Source organism: Drosophila elegans, unplaced genomic scaffold, assembly GCF_018152505.1.
Source record: "Drosophila elegans isolate 14027-0461.03 unplaced genomic scaffold, ASM1815250v1 contig_208, whole genome shotgun sequence".
Lineage (NCBI taxonomy): Eukaryota > Metazoa > Arthropoda > Insecta > Diptera > Drosophilidae > Drosophila > Drosophila elegans.
The window spans coordinates 6,572,268-6,593,222 of NW_024545578.1; the positions used below are offsets into that span (position 1 = coordinate 6,572,268).

Genomic DNA, 20,955 nt, shown 5'->3' on the forward strand with positions numbered 1-20,955 from the left:
ATGAACGAGGACCAACGCTAGAGGGAGATGGAAGTGCCCGCAGATAGAGAGGGTGATAAATGGAGGGAGGGGGTTTCGTCCTAAGAGTATTGAAGGAGCCTCCTAAGCAAAGTGCTCGGCCTGAGTTTCCATCCGCTCCCTAACAGACATGTGTTGCCTGTGGCAGCTTTTTGTAATTTTAATTTTGATTTTAATTTGTGTTGAAATATTTACATAATCACTGACTGACAACACTGCGAAAGATGGCACAGAACTCCGGTCTTGGAGGGTTGGAGGCGTAGAGAATGGGTTTTTGGTTGAAACATCTGCTTGGGCGCAGCAGATTTTTGTATCAAACTTTAATGAAAATTTATAAGGTCTGCATGAATGATTAAGCAACCATGTGGTGGCCTGAAAGTGTGTGCACTCTTGTTTTACCTGTCTTCTAACTTGGCTGAGCAGCTTCTTCATAACTGACTGCCTTGGAGTTTTAAAAAAGCAATAAAGAATTTTATTGCCTAAGTCAGAGGCTTTGATTTTAAATAAGTTGGCAAACTGTTGCCTATCCTGAAGGGCGGGATAGGAATATGTTAAAAATAAATAAGAAACACCACAAAGTCAAGTGTAGAAAATATGTGATTTTCTACTGTAGTAACCTCAAAAATTTAGGGCTTAACCCATGAAATAATTTCTAGGTTTTGCCCTTCAATTTGAACTCTCGCTTGAATGCTCTCAACTTCTAATTAGTCTTCATAACCCGAGTAGATACACAGTTTTAATTTTAACAAACTCTCAAAGGCTGATGTCTGTTTTAATTGCACCTTGCAAGCCCAAAAAATATGGATACAAAATGCATAGAAGCTAGCATTTATTTTTAATTAGAGGGCAAAACTGAGGCCTATGCCATCCTTAGCCTGTTTTTTGCAATTAACTTTGGTAGAGCCAGCTTGAAGTGCAGCTCGACTATCCCTATCCGCAAGATGCAATCGCTTTCACTTTGGCAAAAGATCAAAGGCAAGCGACAAACATATGCCCAACAATGGCTGCCTCATAGATACTTCCTCAACCTCGAACTCCAACTCCAACTCAAACTCAAACTGAAACTCAAAGCCATACATATAGAACGCTTAAAACGAGTCGCGGCATCATAACAATAACAAATGCAACTCCTGGTGAAAGCTAAACGCAACAAAAAATTGTTTGAGGGAAAAACGGGAAGGTAGCGAATAAGTGAATGGAAAAATATTTATGAATGGAATGTAACTACCGCTGGCAGATAAAAGCCATGGTACAGGCAGTGATGTGATAGGTAAATTTGACATGGAGGAATATTAGGTACAACATTCTGAAAAAATATCCCGGGAATGCGTATACGTAATTATTTATTTTGTTACTTATTAGGGTGTGCAACAGAAATAAAAGGTGTCAAAAGTATGCGATGAAAAATTAACGTCGTTTTTAAATTTTTGACTAAAATTATAGTGTTGCATACTTATAGGCACATTTTTAAGTGATCTTAAAACCGTAGCAATTTCTTTGTGATTTTTGTTTTAATAAAAAACATCATGCCGGGAGGTAAGTACCTTAAATAAGTACCTCAACATGAAACTATCTAGATTTGAAGCAACACTGGGCACAGTAGGCTACAGGCCATAAATACAGGTATTCGCTTACTGAATAGCCTCGTAAACGATGCCAACCGAGGGGTTGCAAATGTATATAGAGTTGGAGTCCTAAGTGAATTGCCATACACTGCGCATCCAGGACTTCATGACAATGGGCCTCTCTTCATAGCAATTGTATTGTGCATAGTTTTGCCAAGTCCTAGTCCGCAGCTCCTGGCTGCCGAATTTCCCCTTGTTGGAAAACCTCTTTTGATTTATGACATGTGCGTTTTAAGTTAGATTTTTTTTAGACCACATATGCCCTTTTATGGAACAGTTATTTCTTCTTTTAATTGGCAAAAGTAAAATTGTTGCATACGATTGTTTGTAGTTTGAGCTTCATAATATTGATTTTATATTATTTTATTATTAAATACTTAGTAAAGTGAATAAATAAATTCAATAGAATTGTTTTACCTTACATTTATTAAAAAAATCATATAAGGGAATTGTATCTTTTTGCAGAATTTTTTGTATGAATACATAATTTTAAAAATTTTATTTTTGAATAAATATTTTTATTTTTTAATAGCTGTAAAAAATATAAATTTGCAATAAGATCTGAAATATAATGTAATGTTTATATAAAAAAATATAACTTTATGAGCGGTTTAATTAAAAAACCTGAATTAAAATATTGTAATTTTTAAGAAAAAAAATGTGTAACTCTGAGCTATGCTGATACAATAACAACAGGTAGAACGCCCAGCTCAAACACTTTTGCCTGACAAATCGCATGTTAATTTCTGCGAAAATGCAAAAAGTACGTGCAACGCACAAGGATACTAGGAGCAGCATGCACGTGAAGATGCAACTGCAAAGGAGCCGAGTGGACTCGACTAGGCTCAAAACAGAAAAGCAGAAAAACATAAAAACCAGAGGGTTGATGGCATCGTGCAGAAATGTTGGCCCAAACGAGAGCCACAAATTGCGGCAGAATGCATTTTTCAAAAGACAAAACGGGAGAGGTGGATGCAATCTCAAGTGGTTATCTCCGAGGCCCTCTGGACCTGCGGGACATGGGGACCAAAGTCAACATCAAAGTTCACGCCGACAAAGCGTTGAGTGTAAATGTTTAATGAGTGAGCAAGCGGGGAATGTAGTTTGCTAAAAAGGAGTAAAGGATCACGACTCCTTCAAGCCCGGGCGCAAGCCAATTAAAACAAAAGCCAAAAAACAAATGCACTTCAAGCGGGGCAAAGCTGGGAGGACGTAGCCCGTTTCACAGTGTCAAAGGATCTGGGGAGCGCGAGCCTACCACGTGGAGTGTTTGGCAACAATGTTGGACCTTCCAGGACCTCCCCAATCCCCCCCTCCCCATTTTTCCCTCCCCCCAGCACGCACTCCAAGCAACAGTTCTTCTTTGAAGTCAAAAGGATTTCTTTTTTCCCAGGCTGCAGCGAAAATCGGAGGCACAGTAAATTAGCTACACTTCACTCGACTTCTCGGCCCCAGGGAAAGGGGTTAAAGAATTTCCACCACAGCGGGAAAATTTCCCCATGACAGCTGCCGCATTGTGAAGTATTTGATGGTAGGCTAATCATGGTGGCAAATTAATTGGGGTAGAAAGATAGTCAATCCATGGACTAGACTCAAAAAAAAAGTGCTAGAATTAAGGTGGAAGGTTGATTAGGTTAACCAAAAGAAACATCCTAATTTTAAGATTAATATTCCAATTTAAATTAAAAAAAGTATAAACTATTTAAGATTGGTGTTTGTGGCAAATAAATTTTACAATTTTAAGATTGATTTTGAATCTGTTTGAACTTACAAAAGCCAAAATACAAATAATTGAGACGAACCCCAGTATAACTTGTTGTACGATTAAAATTCTTCAAGAAACAGTAGCTTTTAGAAGAGAAAATATATTTTAAGATTTTAAGCCTTAATCAGTAAACAACTGTTGGCCACAAAAAAAACTCTTCATGCTCTGTATTATCCCAATCCTAAGTCCGACGTAAAGACTATATTTTCCTCGCTTTTAATTATGCTTAGCTGACAGCGCAAACTACAATGGTAGTGCTAGATAGAGTAGTATGAATTGGAGCAGGAGGCGGCAGGACAAAGATGAGGATTAGGTGGAGGAGGAGCTTTAGGCCCACTGGCGCCCAGCGATATGTGACAGCCATTTAATTTGATTTATGGCAAGTGAATAGCCTTGATTAGGACGCGTTCGCTACAATGAAAGCCTGCGGGGCAGGATGTGTGCTGTGGGTGTGTGCATGTGTGGATGAATTTAACTCAATTTCACATAAATCAAAAATGTAGCCAACCCAAAACCCGCTCCCGTATCCGACGCCAAATCCTCTTCGTGCTGTCCCTCCTGTTCCTTATTCATTCATTCATTCATTTCCCCCGTGTACACCTTGGCGCTAATCGCATTTCAATTGTTGAAGCGAATTGAATGAAGTGTTGAAATTTCAGCAGCCAGACTCATAAGTGCACTGGTAGAAAACATATCAAAATATTAGAAAATGTATATAACCAATGAAATCAAATGACAAGGAATAGGTATAGCTAAAATACAAAAGATTTACTGTTTATGGTTTTTACTTAAATGAAAGTCCTATGCTTTCAAATAATAAGTTAAAAATTGTATAATTGTTTTTAGCATAAAGGCTATGACTTAAAATACTCTAAAAACTTTACGATTGACATTTATATTTTTCAGCACGTTTTTTACTCTATAACATTAGGGTATACAAAATGTTAATTTTATGAAACTGATAATCCTCGACCAAGTGGCGAAAAATGAATAGCTAATTTTAAAAATATTATTATCTAAATATACAAAAAAAAATGTAAAAGTTAAAAATAGATGATATCATATTAAAAACTGTGTTTTCAACATAGTGCAGAACCATACTCAGATTAAAAACAGTTTTTGCAATACATGTTATACATAATTGTAACTTAGATCCCAACCTAATTTTGATAATTTTTTTTGGGTGCATAGATATAGATTTCCCCTATGAGCGAACAAGTTCATAAAAGTAAATCCAAAGCAGGCAACAATAAGCGAATTTAGGTGTCAAACAGCAGGTGGCAATGGCAGCCAACGGAAGTGCCTGACGTCCTTCGATTGCGGACTGGGGGTCGGATTTGGGGATGGGTTTGGGGTTCGATTTGGGGTTCGGTTTCCGAGTTCCGTGATACCGGGATCCTGGGATCCTGGGGTCTTTGGGGACTGCTCGGTATCGTCAGAGACAGATGATATCTTAAACGCACACACACACACACACACACTCAGACAATCACACATGACTACCCAGCCAAATGTTATCAGAAAACCAGCAACAAGCAAAAAAAAAAAATAAAAGAGAAACCAAACTGTTGTACAATTTTGACATGGGTTCAACCAAACAAAGGGCCACAAACTTGGGGCGGGGCTTTAGACACGTATATATAAACAACTATATATATATATATATATCGAACCTTCTTTCGATATCATCTGGGCAGTGCCTGTGTATTGGCAAACCGCAAGAACATCAACTGATGGCAGATAAATTAAATTTTGCGGTTCTAAATGGGCAATCAATGAGGCGTTCCACCGGAGATTTCGTTGCGAAAGTCCGCTTTCACTCCGAAAACTATGTGGAAATAAAATTTAAAAATTGAACAAACACCAGTCAATAACTTGACCTCCGACAAAAGGCACACAAGAGTTGGGACACGGCCAAACTGCGAAGAAAAGTGAGGAATCCGAAAAGTTGTTAGTGAAACTTTCAGCAACGACATCAAATATTGACTCAAGTCGCAGGGAATTCCCCTCTTCACACTCCCCCTCCCCCCTGAACAACTCAAGTGGGTGTTGTTGTGTACAGTTGACACCTGGAAGCCCCCTTCTTTGACTCCGTTTATTGGTATTTATTCGGCAGCCGGAATGCCTAATCAAACAGTCGGAGGGTACTTGAAGGGCTGCTTAAGCACACAAAATACAACTAATATTGAACGCGATTCGGTATCTGCAAAGGGGAATCCTTAAAGCCTGCAGGACTCTATCTGAACAAAAAAGGGGAGCGAAAAATGAGGCTTAAGGGTTAAGACGTTTTGCGATTTTGGGGGGATTCGTTTTTTGAGAGCCAAGAACACTTTAAAGATGCGCATACAATAAGAAACTGAGTTGTAAGGTTGACCAATTTAGTTTTTAAGTAGCTAAAAAGCTTTTCATTTATAGATTCCAAACTGATGTTTTATTAGATATAAAATTTGAAATGGGAAATGTGGTTTTAAGCCTTTAAAATAAATCATACTTGAAATAAGTAACTCCACCATTATTATTATATTATAATTCCATTACAAATTTTAAAATAATTTAATAAATGGCAACAAATAATGACATTTAATTAAATTAGTTATTCTATTATATATTTTTACTCCTTTTTTATTATTTTTTGCCATCATAAAATAGCCCCACTCCAGTCTAGTCTCAACAGTTGCCCAGTTAATACGAGTGGGTCAATGGCTTAACAGTCCAACGCCAAATAAAAACGGGTCCAAGGGCCTAGACCAACTTGAATGAATGGGGCAAAAGCCAATTCAATTGCATACAATTTCTATATCAGGATAAAGGATGCCATCTTTTTTGTAGCTCAATCGGACCGCGCTAGGGGGAAATATTTATTAATTAACCATTATCGTTGGCTGACTGCTGACTGGCGATTCCGATTCTGGTGCTGATGCGTCGATGATAAATGGATGTCTGAAGTGCAATTTGCATGCGAGCCAAACAAAAACGGGTTGAGAGATGAAGTTATATGCAGAGGAAATCAGCGGCGGCCATTGATGCCATTGAGATGTGGACACAAAACAGCCGGACGGAGGGACTTCCGGACGTGATGGCAACCTGTCCGCTGATGAGCATCATTATGCCAAAGGACATGCTGCTCGTCCTGCGGATCGAGCTCCCAAGAGTTGACAATTATGACAGACGCAGGCATTGCCATTGGACATCATTCGTTGCTGCTGCGCTGGAATTAACGCCATTTTAATTGAATTTTAATATTTCACACACGACTCAACAGCCGGAAGTGGAAGTCCGCAGCTGGGCCAGCAAAGGGCTTTGAAATTCGCCCAAAAACCGCAAGAAAAACGTGAAGAGTAGGCGGAATGGTTTATGGCCATTGACCATAAAGGATGGCCCGGGGATCTGGCGCTGACTGACCAATGAAATAGCCATTATGGAAATCTGTTGCCAAGTTTGGTCACATAATGGATAATGATGCATTAAATTCAGCAGAACTTAAATCTCGCCGAGGGAGCACCTAAATAAAGATAAATCAATTCAACATTATAAATAAATTCCTATTTTAATTCTTAATAACATGTTGTTTGTTTAAACGAAATTCGAAAAATTTGTGACAAAATTCCCAAGTGCAAACTGAAAAAAATGATATTTATGGAGAAAATATATAAAATATTATATATAAAATATATTATAATATTATTTTAGGACTAAGTCTCAGAATTTACAATAAGAAATACCAATTTGTTTAGGAAAAATATTACGAAAGCTTAACAAAAAATTATGTTATTTTAACTTCTCAATCAATTTTTGGAATATAAATTAAACAAAATTTAACAAAAAATAAAAAGATATTACCATTGAACACTTTCCAAAAAATGTTGAGCTTTATAATATCGTTTGATTGATTTAATTTTCATAGGCAAAACTTTTTGGTGTGACCAACGAAAAATTGTTTTCGCAACAAAAAAGTTTCGATAGTTCATAGAAGTACAGTTTAAGAAATTCGCGCCGCTGGGATAATGAAAATGCTGTTTTTTTAATTTAAAAAATCGAAGCATTTAATTTAAGTGAGCGCAAACAAATATTAACTATTTACACTGATTTTATATTTAAGAGAATATTCCAATTAATCAAATTAAACTTATTGGGCCACACTTATATTTGCACACACTATCGATAAACTACAAAATCATTTCTGTCACGTGTTTGATTGCCAACTTTGCAAAGTTTGGAACATTTTAAATACCGGCATTTCCTTTCCCGATTATTTTTTATCAAGAAACCGAATGGCAGCTCGCATTAAATACACCAAGAAGATGGTGAGTAAACTGAAAACCAATTTAAGCATATATTTACTCAACTTGTTTTAGGTTGCAACGCGTAGGAAGCGAATAATTCAGGCCAAACTAAGGACAAAGCCACAAACTGCCTTCGATCGCCGGCTTCTTGAATTGGAGCGCCGTATAAATAGATTAACCAGAGAAGTTCGGGACTACAAATTACAGTACTGCAGACGCAATAAAATCATCTTTCGGACTTCAGAAATTCCATATCCATTCGAATTGAATTTGGAGTTCATGCAAGGAATCGAATCCATCGCTGTGCAGCTTTTGGTGGACGGTCAAAAGCCTATTTTTATTTTTACTTCTTGAGTCGGCAAAACGTAAAAGTCCAGGGCAACTTGAAAAAAAAACATTTATTAATTTTAAGAACTATATAACTTAACCTTAAGAAGGAAATAATAAAATATTTTATACCGATATTTAGGAAATACTTGCTGCCTGTGATTTTCATTTGCAATTGTTCAGTTCACAAGTTCAACACCAAAATCGGCGCATATAGCCGCCAGGATGTGCGGTGAAGACCTGATCAAATATTTTGCCAGGACCAACAATTTCCTGAAGGGACACCGGTGTCCAAATATTAAATGCCATTGTGACTAACGCCGCCAACTGGCTATGAAACAGTCAACTATTGATGATGATGATGAGAAGATGAGGACGTGGTGGCCCCCAGACCACCAGTTTCACCGGCAACCATCCGAATAGTCGCCGTTTGCAATCAGTGAGAGGGGCTGTGACAAACGCAGTTGGCAATTTCTTCGTGTAACATGCAAATTTCAACGATTTTCAATCACAACTTCGCACTCACTGCAGTTCTCGCTCTGTGACATTTGGCCAGTGCTGGCACCTTAGATTCAAATTGATCACCGAAATGTAGGTTTCAAACTATTATATAAATGGTAGAAAACACTATTTGGTGTCCCTTTCATATCAAACTTTTCCGATCGTTTGAACTCAAAGCAATATGTTTTACATTAAAAATACCCCAAATATAAATAAGATATTCCTGCTCTTGGTTTATTACATTAGCATTTCTATAAAACACTCTGTAATAACGATTAAATATAAAATCAAATATTAAATCTTAACTTTCTTAATGTTAAAATTATCTATTATTTTTAAAGTGACTTTCACATCGTAAATTAATATTTCATAATTATAATTTTTCAAATATAATGTTGAAACTTAAGATTTTGTTGTAATTTTAAGCAGCTAGAATTTATTTAAAATGAAATTAGCTTTTATTTAGTACATATTAAAAACCCAATTAAGTGTACCATCTCGCCTATTAAATATGTATATTTTATTTCGACTATTTCTGGCTTTGCAAAGTTTTTTGTTTAGCATTTTTGGGATGCATATCCGTGCTAAAAGTGACGCAACACTAGTCTCTGCTTTGCGCCGACACACAGTGCGTATGAGCAATGGAAAAGTAATTAAATTTAACAGGCAAAAGCGAGAACTGCATGGAGTCCTGTGTGCTGTGTCCCAAACGCCATTCTCTGTCGATTTCCCGGCTAGTTAGAGTCTAACAAAAAATAAAAATAAAAAAAAAAATATTGGGAAAACTGTCATTATTAACGCATTGAACGCGACGCTGACAGCTGTTGCAGCCCCCAAAAAAAGGACAAAAAAGGGGCGGGTAGGTGCCATGTTGACACTTTGCCGAGACCAAATGACATTTATTGAAATTTCATCATTAAGAGCGTAGAAGTGGAGAGGCCATTCCACCCAAAAACTGTTTGTGAACTTTGCTGCTCGTCGAACTTATTTAAATTCGAATTGTGACACGTGCGTGGGAGTACGAGTAGATTGTCATATCACCATCAGGTTATCAAAGAAACAGCATCCTTACAAAAAAAACAAAAAAAAAACGGCTTGACAACCCTTGCCATTGGAAATCACTTTTTTTTGGCATCACAAACAACAATTCAGTGAACTGAAAAATATCCCCAAGGAGCAGAGCCAACAATTTTCACATTTTTGCATAATTTTCAAGAAAAACTTTCCAAGCTATGCGTTGGGTGACAGAAATCGTCATCATCCCTCTTATCGAAAAATGATATGTGAGTTTATAATTCGAATGTAATATGCTTTAGGCAAATTGATGAAGACGAGGGTTGGGTTCACGATCGATATAATGCGAAAATAATATTTCGATTGTGGAAGCTAGAGTTTAAGAACATTGATGAATACGCAAAACGTGAAGGAAATAAATGAGATGTTCAATCCAGAAAACAAATTTTAACTGTAGTATGCTTGCTTTTGATGGGTTCACTGAATGCTTTCAATTTGAGTCATAGAAAATTAATTTTTACAATTTCTACAATGAAAATATGCATAGACTTAATAAAGGTATTTTAATTGTGTTATGGTTTTACTTTCGATCAAACTTATTGTTTTTTATAAATTTTATTTTGTTACAAATTATTATTATCATTATTATTACCATAATCATATATGAATTTAAGTTATAAGCAACCGAGTACTGTAGATGAAATAAAGATAAAAAGAAAAAATGAAAATATATATCACAAGCTAACTAAATACATTTTATTACTTTTGGATATCTATTGAGATGTTCGGTTTATCTGTCAACGACTCCAGAGGGAAATTCTTTTTAAAAAAAACGTTTCTTAAACAAAATTGATTTTTTATTAATAAAATTGAATAAAGTAAGGCTTTAATTTCTTTGAAAATCATTTACACCTATTAGTGTACTACAAATTTATGTAACCGCTATAAAAATTCAGCGAATAATAGAAGCCACCAGTATTTCAAAGGGAAACAAGAACAAATACGACGAATAGAAGTGATTGCGAAGCGCCAATAAAAATGGAATTACAATCAATTGCCCGCGCCCCTGACTTCGTCACTTAACCGCCGAATCGCACCCCGTAATCCCGACCAAAAGTCCAACGGATCACATCAAAAAGCAACCCCTGCGAACATTCCCTTGGAAAGGAAGGCTATGGAAGGCTATATCCTCATTCTTGGGATTTGTCCAGCCCGGGGGCTCTTTTTGGGCCGGTGTCTAATCAAAAATGCAATGTTTGGCTTGGTTAAGCGGAAATCGGTAGATTGCGTTCGCACAGTTTTCGCTTGTTGATATTAACACATTCCTCCCACTCCTATTTCGCATCCCATCAACACCCCCCACCCAGATTTATGGGCGGGGCAAGGATGCGGGGGCGGAGGTGGGTTAATGAAACGTCACAGATGATGACGACGTTGGCATAAGATTTCAATGATATGTCAAAACTGAGTGATGCCGATGATGGATGGGTGGTCATAATACAGTATCCTTCTCCCTGGTGCACTTGAAAAAAATACCTACAAAAAAATAAAGAAGGTTTTATAACATGACATAACTAGTAAAATATTAAAAGAATAAATATGTCTAGCAATACCAGATCAAAACTACAAAAACCTTGTATAGATGGCGTTAGTTACTATGCATATTTTAATATCATTAATATTTTAGCTTAGGTTTCCAAAATAAAAAAAAATGTATATTTGAAATATTTTAAAAAACTTTTGAAGGGCTGTAATTTAATTTAAATCTTATTTTTAATTCTTTTTTTGACCAAAATTTGTTTAAAATTTTAGAGTACTATTTTTTGGAGTGATTGAGTCCACATGCCCCCTTTCTCGTGCCTTCTCCCTTTTGCGACTCATACATCACACGCTTCTACGCATAAATTTACGAAATTTGGACCAACTTGAGCCGCATTTACATGGGATTTCCACGGCGAGGAGAATGGAGAGAGGGTTGGCAGAAAGTGGTGGCTTAGATGGCCGTTCGACGGTTGTTTGGTGGGTGATTTTACGTAGGAGGTTGGTGAACGCCATAAGAAGACAAACAAACCCAGCTTCCGCTTGGTGGCAATTTCCGTTTTGTCACTTAACGCACATCAAATGCAATTTTGCTGGGCAAATAGCATAATCAACCCAAAATGTGGAAGGAGTACTACATAATGCCGAAAAACTTGCCCATGCGAGCAGTCAGGTGAAATTTTATCACACCAAAATGCTTTCAATTTATGTTTCTATTTTCCGCTTACTCTTTTTTTTTATTTATTTTGCACCTCCCATATTGAAATTTGATTTGTCGCTGGCAAAGTGCAGCGGGAATATACATTTTTGTGATGGATATTTGAGCAAAACTTGCCCGAAGTGTCGACAATTGAATTTGTGCTGCTTGTGCAATTTGCGAAATTTGATGTGGCACCATTAGACGCATCAACGTCGGCTCCATTTTGCGGAATGGGGGGCATCGGATGCGAAACCATAATTTTTAATGGCATTTTTATATGGAGCGAAAGTGATTTTATTTAGGAGGCATCAACACAGATGCCGTCAGGAGTGAAGACATCAACTTGAATTTATTTCTAAGAACCTTAAAAGTGGGAGGAAAGAGGGTTGCAGGTGAGTGATTACATTAAGAACAAATTACTTAAATGATGTTTGTAAATACATGTTATAAATTTTCACAAAAACATAACTAAATTTCAAAATATAGTCTATCAAATTTGAATAGACATACGTTCAAAAACTAAAACCTTACGAAATTAAATTTATTTATTAAATGTATCTTGATAAAATTCATTTGTGATATTTTTAAAGCAGTTTTGCAGGCATAAATTTAATTTGTAGACCCAATCAAAGTGGAACCTTTCTTTAACCACGCACATGTTCGTTCACATTTTGAATTCCCCCCGAGCAAATCTGAAACCGGAAAGGCCAAACTGGAAAATGGGGCCAGGGAAAAGCAAAAGCAATGGCTGAAGCCAGGCAAAGGCTAAAAAGTAAACGCCTTTGGTTAGTGAAAAGTGAAAGAGCAGCGTAAACAAATACGACAGCCGCCGACTCGGGAGCAACTTACATCTGCTGATAAAGAAAGCAGCATGCAGGCATCCTACTATATGTGAAAAATGCAGTTTATAAACTGTGGCGAGGGTGGTAAAAATGGGGAGGACGTCTTTTAATGAAAGATGGCAACAACAACATGGACGATAAAAGGTTGTCATTAAAATTGCAGCGGTTGCTGCTGGTTGCTTCATTAGAGACGGCGCCTCATCTTTGTTGTGGTGCAAAAAGTCGGGAGTTGAGTGGGGTGATTCGTATTTCAAACTAGGTTGTCGTTTTGGGTAAATACTGTCGAGAATCGAGATGAGTAAACCAGAGTCATTGAATCAAGATGAAAGTGGAATTTGAAATGGAAAAAACAAAACAGAAGGGCAATTTCTGCAAAAGATCAAAAGTAGAGAAAAAACATCCTTAAAAATGTAAGTTGTTTAGTTTTAAAAACTTGTGCACAAGTGGCCGGACCTATACAAAAAGGTTATCTTTCAAAGAGAAACCAGATTGGTGGAAAAGTTAAGAATGCTTGTTGCCAGATGGGTAAAAATGTTTTATGGTTAAGATATTAAAAACTTAATATTTCATGCATAGACAATTTTTGTATTGTCATTGAAAAAATTATAGTTTTTAACATTTTTTTTTTTTGTCATTCATATAAAAGTCTTAACTTTTAAAAGTTAAACGAAAAACAAGAAAGTTATATGTTAATTGTTTTCATTAGTTGAGTTTGCATAGGTGTAGAAAATATTAAGGATGAAAAGGTCTATGAGTATGATGGGGAACTGACAAAATACTCCCTAAACTGTTTTAAATGTTGAACAGTGATAACATTTTAAAACCAAATGGACACTGAGCTAAATATTTATATTAAAATTAAACGGAAAATAATTGTATAAAAAATCTCTTTAAGATTCTTTAAATTCCTTTTCAGGTGCTCAATATCTTTAGAAGTCTGTGGGTCCCTATAGTATATAAGCATTTCGATTTCTTAATTACCTTCCAACGATTTGATTTATTTTTCTTGATTAACAGCATTTAAACTAAAAGACGCGCTTCGAGGACTCCTGCGCCTCGCTTTTCCCATCCACGGGACGAGCCAGTTCGATCGAATTGATCCGGAGCATGGTGTGCGGGGATCGCTGGAAGTTGATGCGCATGTACTGCTTCCTGCGCTTCTTCCGGAAGTGGGTCTTCGTGTGGCTGAGGGTCTTCTCCACCACGGTGGCCTTCACGGCCACGAGTCCAGGTTCCAGGATGGGCCTGCCCACGAGCGTGAAATCCCGGGCGCCGGCTAGGAGTACCTTGTCCAGACTGATCTCATCGCCCGTCGTTGGAGGCCAGTATCCTTCGACCAGGACAATGTCGCCGGGAGTTACTTTAAATTGCTTGCCGCACAGATGCACCACTGCGAATAGCCGTCCCTGCTCGGATTTGGCCACCTGTCGGTTGATCCGCTCGCAGATGTCCTGTCCCTCCTTTTGCTGATCCTTGGCTATGGCGGATATATCAACCGATTCGGTGGCCGGTTTATTTTGTTGTTTAAAAGCCGGCGAAATGCTCAGCGAGCGCATGGCACCTGCAAAAAATGGGAATTGTGAGAACTTGTTATGTCACATTGTTTACATCGTGTTTTACTGTATATTCTATTACCTGTTAATGACGAATTGCGATGGGGCACTTGTCGAAGCACCTGGCGCACAGTTTGCGCTAAAAACGACATCTTTTTGCCCGCTTTTTAACTCAAAAACCAAATAAATAAATATGCTCGTATTTTATTTGGATACTGCCAGGGCAGTGTTGTAAACGACGGAGGGATAAATGCTATAATGCTTCGCCAAACAGCTGTCTTAACATATGCGAACTAACACCACTGTTAAATACAATTTTAGCTTTATAATCTAGCTATTTTCTACAGTTGGCTTTTTCAAATCAGCGGGGAAATTATTTCAAATCGCTACCAGATTTTTATATAAAAACAGACAGCATGTGAACGCAATATTTAATTTAAAAAAAACTTATGGATACCGCGCCAATGCGGAAAAAGTTTAATAACCTTTAAAAAATCTCAATGCCAGAGGCCACTAGGACTTGGAAGTCAACTCAAAGGATCAACCCATAAGTTTTAACGATTCATAAGAAAAGAAAACTAACAATAAAAATGTTTTACAATTAAATCATACCAGCTCGAGTTATTTCCAGCTAGCTATATTCAAAAACTGCCATCACAGACAGCATGTGCTGCCCGATCCAGTGTTGTGAAATACCCTCGATCTGAGTCACTTTCCAACACTTCTCCTGAAAGCAGGCCCGGCGTTTTTGCTATCCGAATTTTGTGCCTAGCAACTTATTTTAGCTCCATAAACAACTAGTGAGTCGCTAAACGCATCGAAAAATATTATAACTTACAAGCGTTTGTATATTTTAGGAGTACAAAATGACCGAGACCGAGAAAATCGAGGTACGCGATGTGACGCGCATCGAGCGCATTGGCGCCCACTCGCACATTCGCGGATTGGGATTGGACGATGTCTTGGAGGCGCGTCTGGTGTCCCAGGGAATGGTGGGTCAGAAGGATGCCCGTCGGGCCGCCGGCGTGGTGGTGCAGATGGTGCGCGAGGGCAAGATTGCCGGCAGATGCATCCTTCTGGCCGGAGAACCGAGTACCGGCAAAACGGCCATCGCCGTGGGAATGGCCCAAGCTCTGGGCACCGAAACTCCATTCACCAGTATGTCCGGATCGGAGATCTACTCCCTGGAGATGAGCAAAACCGAGGCTTTGTCACAGGCTCTGCGCAAGAGCATTGGCGTTCGCATTAAGGAGGAAACTGAGATCATCGAAGGCGAAGTGGTGGAGATCCAAATCGAACGCCCGGCCACCGGAACTGGACAGAAAATGGGCAAAGTCACCCTGAAGACCACCGAAATGGAGACCAATTACGATCTGGGCAACAAGATCATCGAGTGCTTCATGAAGGAGAAAATCCAGGCGGGCGATGTGATCACCATCGACAAGGCATCCGGAAAGGTGAACAAACTGGGACGCAGCTTCACCAGAGCCAGGGATTATGATGCCACCGGGGCCCAGACCAGATTCGTTCAGTGCCCCGAGGGGGAGCTGCAGAAGCGCAAGGAGGTGGTGCACACTGTCACGCTGCACGAGATCGATGTGATCAATAGTCGCACCCATGGATTCCTGGCCTTGTTCTCCGGCGATACCGGTGAAATCAAGCAGGAGGTGCGCGATCAAATTAACAACAAAGTTTTGGAGTGGCGTGAGGAGGGCAAGGCCGAGATAAATCCGGGAGTGCTCTTCATCGACGAGGTCCACATGCTCGATATTGAGTGCTTCTCCTTCCTGAATCGCGCCTTGGAATCGGACATGGCCCCGGTGGTGGTGATGGCCACCAATCGCGGCATCACTCGCATCAGGGGCACCAACTACCGCAGTCCCCACGGCATTCCCATTGATTTGCTCGATCGCATGATCATCATACGCACTGTGGCCTATCTGGAGAAGGAAGTCAAGGAGATCTTGAAGATCCGTTGCGAGGAGGAGGACTGCATCATGCACCCAGATGCCCTGACCATTCTGACGCGCATTGCTACGGATACCAGCCTGCGCTATGCCATTCAGTTGATTACCACGGCCAATTTGGTTTGCCGTCGTCGCAAGGCCACCGAAGTCAATACCGAGGATGTAAAGAAGGTGTACACACTGTTCCTGGACGAGAATCGTTCCAGCAAGATTCTGAAGGAGTACCAGGACGACTACATGTTCAGCGAGATCAACGAGGACCTAGAGCAGGACTCCATTTCTGGCGGGAAAGCTAAGCGTCGTGTGGAGGGCGGCGGCGGCGGAGATGCCCAGGCCATGGAGCACTAGGGCGTGCAGACTAGTATTCCAGCAGCCTCCCAGTACATTCTCATGACTATTTTATGATCAATAAATAAGTTTCCTTGTATCTACGATTAATTTAAACGCCTTTGATTGCGGTGTTTCACCAGGATTTTTAAAATGGGAAATGTCTGTTTATGATGATTTGGTAAAGAAAAAAAATATTCAACACCATTTAGGCCAGGTAAATTTTGACAACATTTATATTAAAGTTACATATTTACAAATTTTAAATCAACATTCAATTCCTACTTATTTAATCTGAAAAATGTGCGATTTAATGACATATTGAATCACAAAAACACAATTATTTTGAGATGAATTTGTTAAACGTTAAGCTATTTTGCAGATAATTTACATATCATCAGTATTGTCCAAAATAACCCATTTCAATTTCCACGCCCAATAAACGCTTGCCTTGTACCTTAAAATAATTTCATTGCATTTTATTTCGCATTTCCGTTTCTGAAATTTGCACTTAGCGTGAGCATATCAAAATATATCTTTGCTTTATCTGCGTATCTGTATAAAACTGTCTTTATGGCTTAGTTAAGTCTCGAATGCTTCCTATACAAATACAAGAATCTTTTGCAGAAGTTGTTTGATTTTGATAGACGCGGGTCTTGTTAAAGTCTTGTGTGATCTGTCTAGTTACTAGTTGAACTAAACGGCTTATAGCACTTAAACAATTTACAATTCCATAATATATATATAAGACTGAGAATGCGTTTTTTTTTTGTTTCGGCAAGTTAAGACAGTATCTTATCTCCGAAAACAAAAAAACACACTGCATACTTGGGGATGACTCCTCCTTGACTAGGCAGACGATATATATGTATAAAATTGCATTCCAATAGCTAGTTAACAAATCTCTAGTTACAGTGGCATGTTATTTGGTAAAACTTCTCATTTGGTTAGTAGAAAATAATTAGATTCTTTGATTAATACCAATTCCAAATAATTGTCAAGGTGAACTAAAATTTTGAGAACTTCCTGCCAGTTAAATAACTTCTCCAATTCCCCCTTTTCTACTCAGACTTTTTGTCTTCTGGTTTCTTTTCCTGCTCTGTGACGTTTTCCGTGCTTTTGTCCTCTATCTTTTCATCCTCGCCAGCTTGTCTTCGTGAAGTGCTCCGGAAAAAGAAATGATAGGTGTGATAGAAGGCAGCCCAGAGGATCAGGAAAATGAATCCGTAGTAGTTGACGGCGCCGTAAACAACGATCCATCGCTCCCATTTCAGGAACACGAATGCCGTCAGACACCAGCCCATAAAACATATGTTATACGACTTCATAACAATGAAGTACAACAGCTTGTAGATGTCCGATTTGTTGAGAATGTGGCCCCACTTGGGCAAAACGACTTTGGTGTAGAAGCGTGTTATCTAAAAAAACGGAAAAGAACAGATTATTGACCGATTGGAAATGTAAATACCATAAACAACTTCTTAAAATCTAAACTTCGTTCTGGCTTTGTGATTCTTTGTTTAACTTTTTTATGGCCCCTATTACAACCTAATTATACTAACAAATAATAACCTCATTAAAGCTTTATGGCTCAAAAAGGTCGTAAAAAATTGTTCAAAACACTTATGGCTAAGCTCAATCATTTCTGACCTGGAAGTTAAATGCATTTAGCAACATTTAAATTCTTCCGCTAATTTAAAATAAAAAATATCCCAAATTAAATATAATTGTTTTAACCAGGAGTTCATAAATAATATTGAAATAAGCTTTGAGATCTTGTTTAGAATTGCAGCTACCATTCAGCTACGTCTTTAATTGTACGGGTACAGTTTGAGGTCTCCAAAAACATCCTGAATTTCAGATATAAACCCAAAAAAAGGCACTCACCTGTTTCTCTGTGCTCACGACCATGTATTCCATGAGGAAAGTCATGTAATAGCCACTGTGATATCCGTGCCAGACGGCCAGGAAACCCAAAGCCGCGCCATAGCTGATCGTGCGATTATTTAGGAACTTGAGTCGCTTGTAGATGTACTGTCCCACCCACTGATTGGTGTTGACATTGAAGCTTTGCACGTAGTGCTCCATGGTGTTTCCGCTCTCCAGGAGCTTTAGCTTGACATTGCTGCAGCCCGACCAATCCGGCTGTCCATTCTTGTCCTCGCCTTTGTAGGTTAATCCAATGCAGATGAGGGCTCCCTCGGTGAGAAGCCAGCAGGATATATATTTGTATAGACTGAACTTGGCCCAAAAGCCCAGGTAATAAATCTTCCTGATGAACGCAACCTCTGCAAACTCCGGGGTGAGGAAGTACGAGTCAGGGAAATAGCTCAATCCCAATTGACAAACGATGAGGTAGAAGGCCCCAGCTCCAAAGCGACGAATGCCAGCATTCAAGCTCCCCTCGTGCTGACGGAATTGGCCATTAACGAAGGCCTGGTATCGGCGATACGGAAACTGCGGTCCCACCAAAAATCCACTGGGGAAATAAGCAAAAGCAAAGAGTTCCAGCAGCGAAGGTGGTTCCTTCAAAGCAGTTTCCTTCTGGTCTTTCGAAAGCTCCGATTCCTCTTTCAGTCCATCGGTGATATCAAAACCAAAGCCAATCATACGGAGTACCAAAATGCAATGGGGCATCGTCCACAGGATATCGTAGTCATTGCTGGAGGTGAAGAAGTAGCCCAGCAGCAGATAACTCATGTGGAATACAAAGTTTATGGCCAGAAATATTTGTGCTTTCTTGCGCAGGAAAAGTACGAGGAAATAGGTGGTCAGGATGGCCACCAAGGAGTGATATGTGTCGTGGCCGTAGTTGAAGTAACACAATCCAGCGCCACATCCGGCAAAGAACATGTGATGTACGGTCTTATCGTGAATAATAGCAATAAATTTCAGATAAAATGCTGCCAAGGGATAACCTGAAAGCAATTAGTTGATAAATGGTAAGATATTTAATTTATATATAAACTTAAAAAGTAATTTGCCAATTTGTGTCCTATAAAAATAATTTTAAATTATGTCACAAATAAACTACATTATTTATGTATCAAATTATCATTGCTTTGGTACTCATTAGTTGTAATACAACATTTTTGTGAGCTGAGGCTCGTACTTTTACTAAAGGGTATTATGTAATAGGCTACATTTTTTTTAAGCCACTTATTTTGTGTACAAATTTGTATTGACCAAAAAACGGGAAAACATTTCTAGCCCCTTTTGCTTGGCCATAAACACTTGTGCATATAGTCTATGTCTACTTTTGTATTTTATATATACAAAAGTAATGAGCTTATGTATGTGTTTTTTTTTTTAACTAACTTAATATAGGTACATATGTTAATTTACCAAAAATAACATATTTACCAAAGATTAACATGTGTACCTAGATTAAGTTAACAAAAAATAAGCATACAAAATCTCATTACTTTACGAACTAAGCCCTAAAAACTTCTCGGAGTTTAATTTTCATGCTATAATTAGGAATAAGGACAAACTTTATTTTTAAAAATGTTTAATGAAAGGCAAATTTGAGATTTATTGGGAAATAGGTTGAAAGAGGTATGGCCTGATGAACTTAGTCATGGGCCTCCCAAGGCTTACCGGCTACGATGGTTAGGAGAAGTCGGAATGCCTCCACGGGAACCCCAATTGCATCTGCGACTCCATCCATTAGGCCCTTGTGTGGCAAGATTTCCGTGAACTCCGTCATGCTAAATCTGGAAAAAATGAGTTGCAGCGATTATCAGTGACTTTACTCGCGTGGTTCATTGTCCTTATCACCCAGTAATTGTTGTTATTGCTGTTGCCTCATATTACGCAAACTGATTGTTTTTTTATCATCACACGGGTGCGGGGGAGGGGGGAAGATTAATCAAAGAAGAAGAGCAAAGCAGAGGCAACAATAACAACAACAAACGAGTGCACTTGGTCAGGGTCAATGAGAATTGAAACACAAAGGCCGAATTATCTCGGCGAGCCACTGAATTCAATAATGACGCACTTGCCACCGCACGGATTTAAATATTTTATGCTTATTGATTTCACGGTCAGATCATAAAAATGGATGGGAAAAACAAACGAAAGCGGCAAGCTAAATTGTTGGCCAAAATTACCTAAAGTTACTAAACACTGGAGCAGTGTGGCTGTTGACGGGAGCATAGAAAATACCTAATTCTAACAGTAATAGTCACGCGGATTAACCCATTAAAGGTGGTTGGGGGTAAACTTATTTTCACATTTTTAACATTAGTAACTACATGTGTATAATAAAAACTTAAGTCTGAAAATGAAATCTATACAAATGATAAACTTATAAAGCAAATGAGAAGGAAATAAATGCAAGAGATATAAAATTTCAAATAAAATAAGGCAGTTGGAGGTGGTTAATAAAAAATGTCATTGTGTCCCTTAGCATTTATATTTTATAAAATTATGCTAGTTATTATACTTTTTTTTAGTTTTTGATTTCAATTAATGTACCTAACTAAACGGTAT

The 20,955-nt window shown here is 38.4% G+C and overlaps 4 protein-coding genes across 6 annotated transcripts; 2 read left to right on the plus strand and 2 right to left on the minus strand.

The window, feature by feature from the left end:
* The first annotated feature begins 7,547 nt into the window (after positions 1–7,547).
* Positions 7,548–8,065, plus strand: LOC108145670. The gene is made up of 2 exons (XM_017271224.2): positions 7,548–7,712; positions 7,764–8,065. Exons 1-2 carry the CDS (start codon positions 7,680–7,682, stop codon positions 8,043–8,045), a joined length of 315 nt encoding a protein of 104 aa, XP_017126713.1. The 5' UTR covers positions 7,548–7,679; the 3' UTR covers positions 8,046–8,065.
* A 5,526-nt stretch (positions 8,066–13,591) lies between these two features.
* Positions 13,592–14,410, minus strand: LOC108145669 (39S ribosomal protein L21, mitochondrial). Its single transcript, XM_017271223.2, has 2 exons — positions 14,250–14,410; positions 13,592–14,175 (listed from the first exon to the last, which is right to left on the minus strand). The coding sequence occupies exons 1-2, from the start codon at positions 14,317–14,319 to the stop codon at positions 13,640–13,642; spliced, it is 606 nt and encodes a 201-aa protein (XP_017126712.1). The 5' UTR covers positions 14,320–14,410; the 3' UTR covers positions 13,592–13,639.
* A 453-nt stretch (positions 14,411–14,863) lies between these two features.
* LOC108146299 (ruvB-like helicase 2) lies at positions 14,864–16,572 on the plus strand. Its single transcript, XM_017272247.2, has 2 exons — positions 14,864–14,967; positions 15,025–16,572. The coding sequence occupies exon 2, from the start codon at positions 15,034–15,036 to the stop codon at positions 16,480–16,482; it is 1,449 nt and encodes a 482-aa protein (XP_017127736.1). The 5' UTR covers positions 14,864–14,967; positions 15,025–15,033; the 3' UTR covers positions 16,483–16,572.
* A 343-nt stretch (positions 16,573–16,915) lies between these two features.
* On the minus strand, positions 16,916–20,591 carry LOC108146298 (lysophospholipid acyltransferase 5). Of its 3 annotated transcripts, none has more exons than XM_017272246.2 (4): positions 20,574–20,591; positions 20,062–20,177; positions 18,349–19,379; positions 16,916–17,879 (listed from the first exon to the last, which is right to left on the minus strand). In XM_017272246.2, exons 2-4 carry the CDS (start codon positions 20,168–20,170, stop codon positions 17,523–17,525), a joined length of 1,497 nt encoding a protein of 498 aa, XP_017127735.1. In that variant the 5' UTR covers positions 20,171–20,177; positions 20,574–20,591; the 3' UTR covers positions 16,916–17,522. The 3 variants fall into 3 exon arrangements, with proteins under 3 accessions (XP_017127735.1, XP_017127734.1, XP_017127733.1); XM_017272245.2 differs by lacking the exon at positions 20,574–20,591 and adding an exon at positions 20,466–20,567; XM_017272244.2 differs by lacking the exon at positions 20,574–20,591 and adding an exon at positions 20,462–20,567.
* Between the last annotated feature and the right edge of the window lie 364 nt (positions 20,592–20,955).

Bases quoted from the DNA above. Each gene is read 5' to 3' on its own strand.
- LOC108145670 (XM_017271224.2), top strand. From the start codon at position 7,680: ATGGCAGCTCGCATTAAATACACCAAGAAGATG. The intron at 7,713-7,763 runs GTGAGTAAACTG...AACTTGTTTTAG, and splicing joins TTAAATACACCAAGAAGATG to GTTGCAACGCGTAGGAAGCG.
- LOC108145669 (XM_017271223.2), bottom strand. From the start codon at position 14,319: ATGTCGTTTTTAGCGCAAACTGTGCGCCAGGTGCTTCGACAAGTGCCC. The intron at 14,176-14,249 runs GTAATAGAATAT...CATTTTTTGCAG, and splicing joins TCGCAATTCGTCATTAACAG to GTGCCATGCGCTCGCTGAGC.
- LOC108146299 (XM_017272247.2), top strand. From the start codon at position 15,034: ATGACCGAGACCGAGAAAATCGAGGTACGCGATGTGACGCGCATCGAG.
- LOC108146298 (XM_017272246.2), bottom strand. From the start codon at position 20,170: ATGACGGAGTTCACGGAAATCTTGCCACACAAGGGCCTAATGGATGGA. The intron at 19,380-20,061 runs GTAAGCCTTGGG...AATTGCTTTCAG, and splicing joins TCTCCTAACCATCGTAGCCG to GTTATCCCTTGGCAGCATTT. The intron at 17,880-18,348 runs GTGAGTGCCTTT...CCGTTTTTTTAG, and splicing joins TCGTGAGCACAGAGAAACAG to ATAACACGCTTCTACACCAA.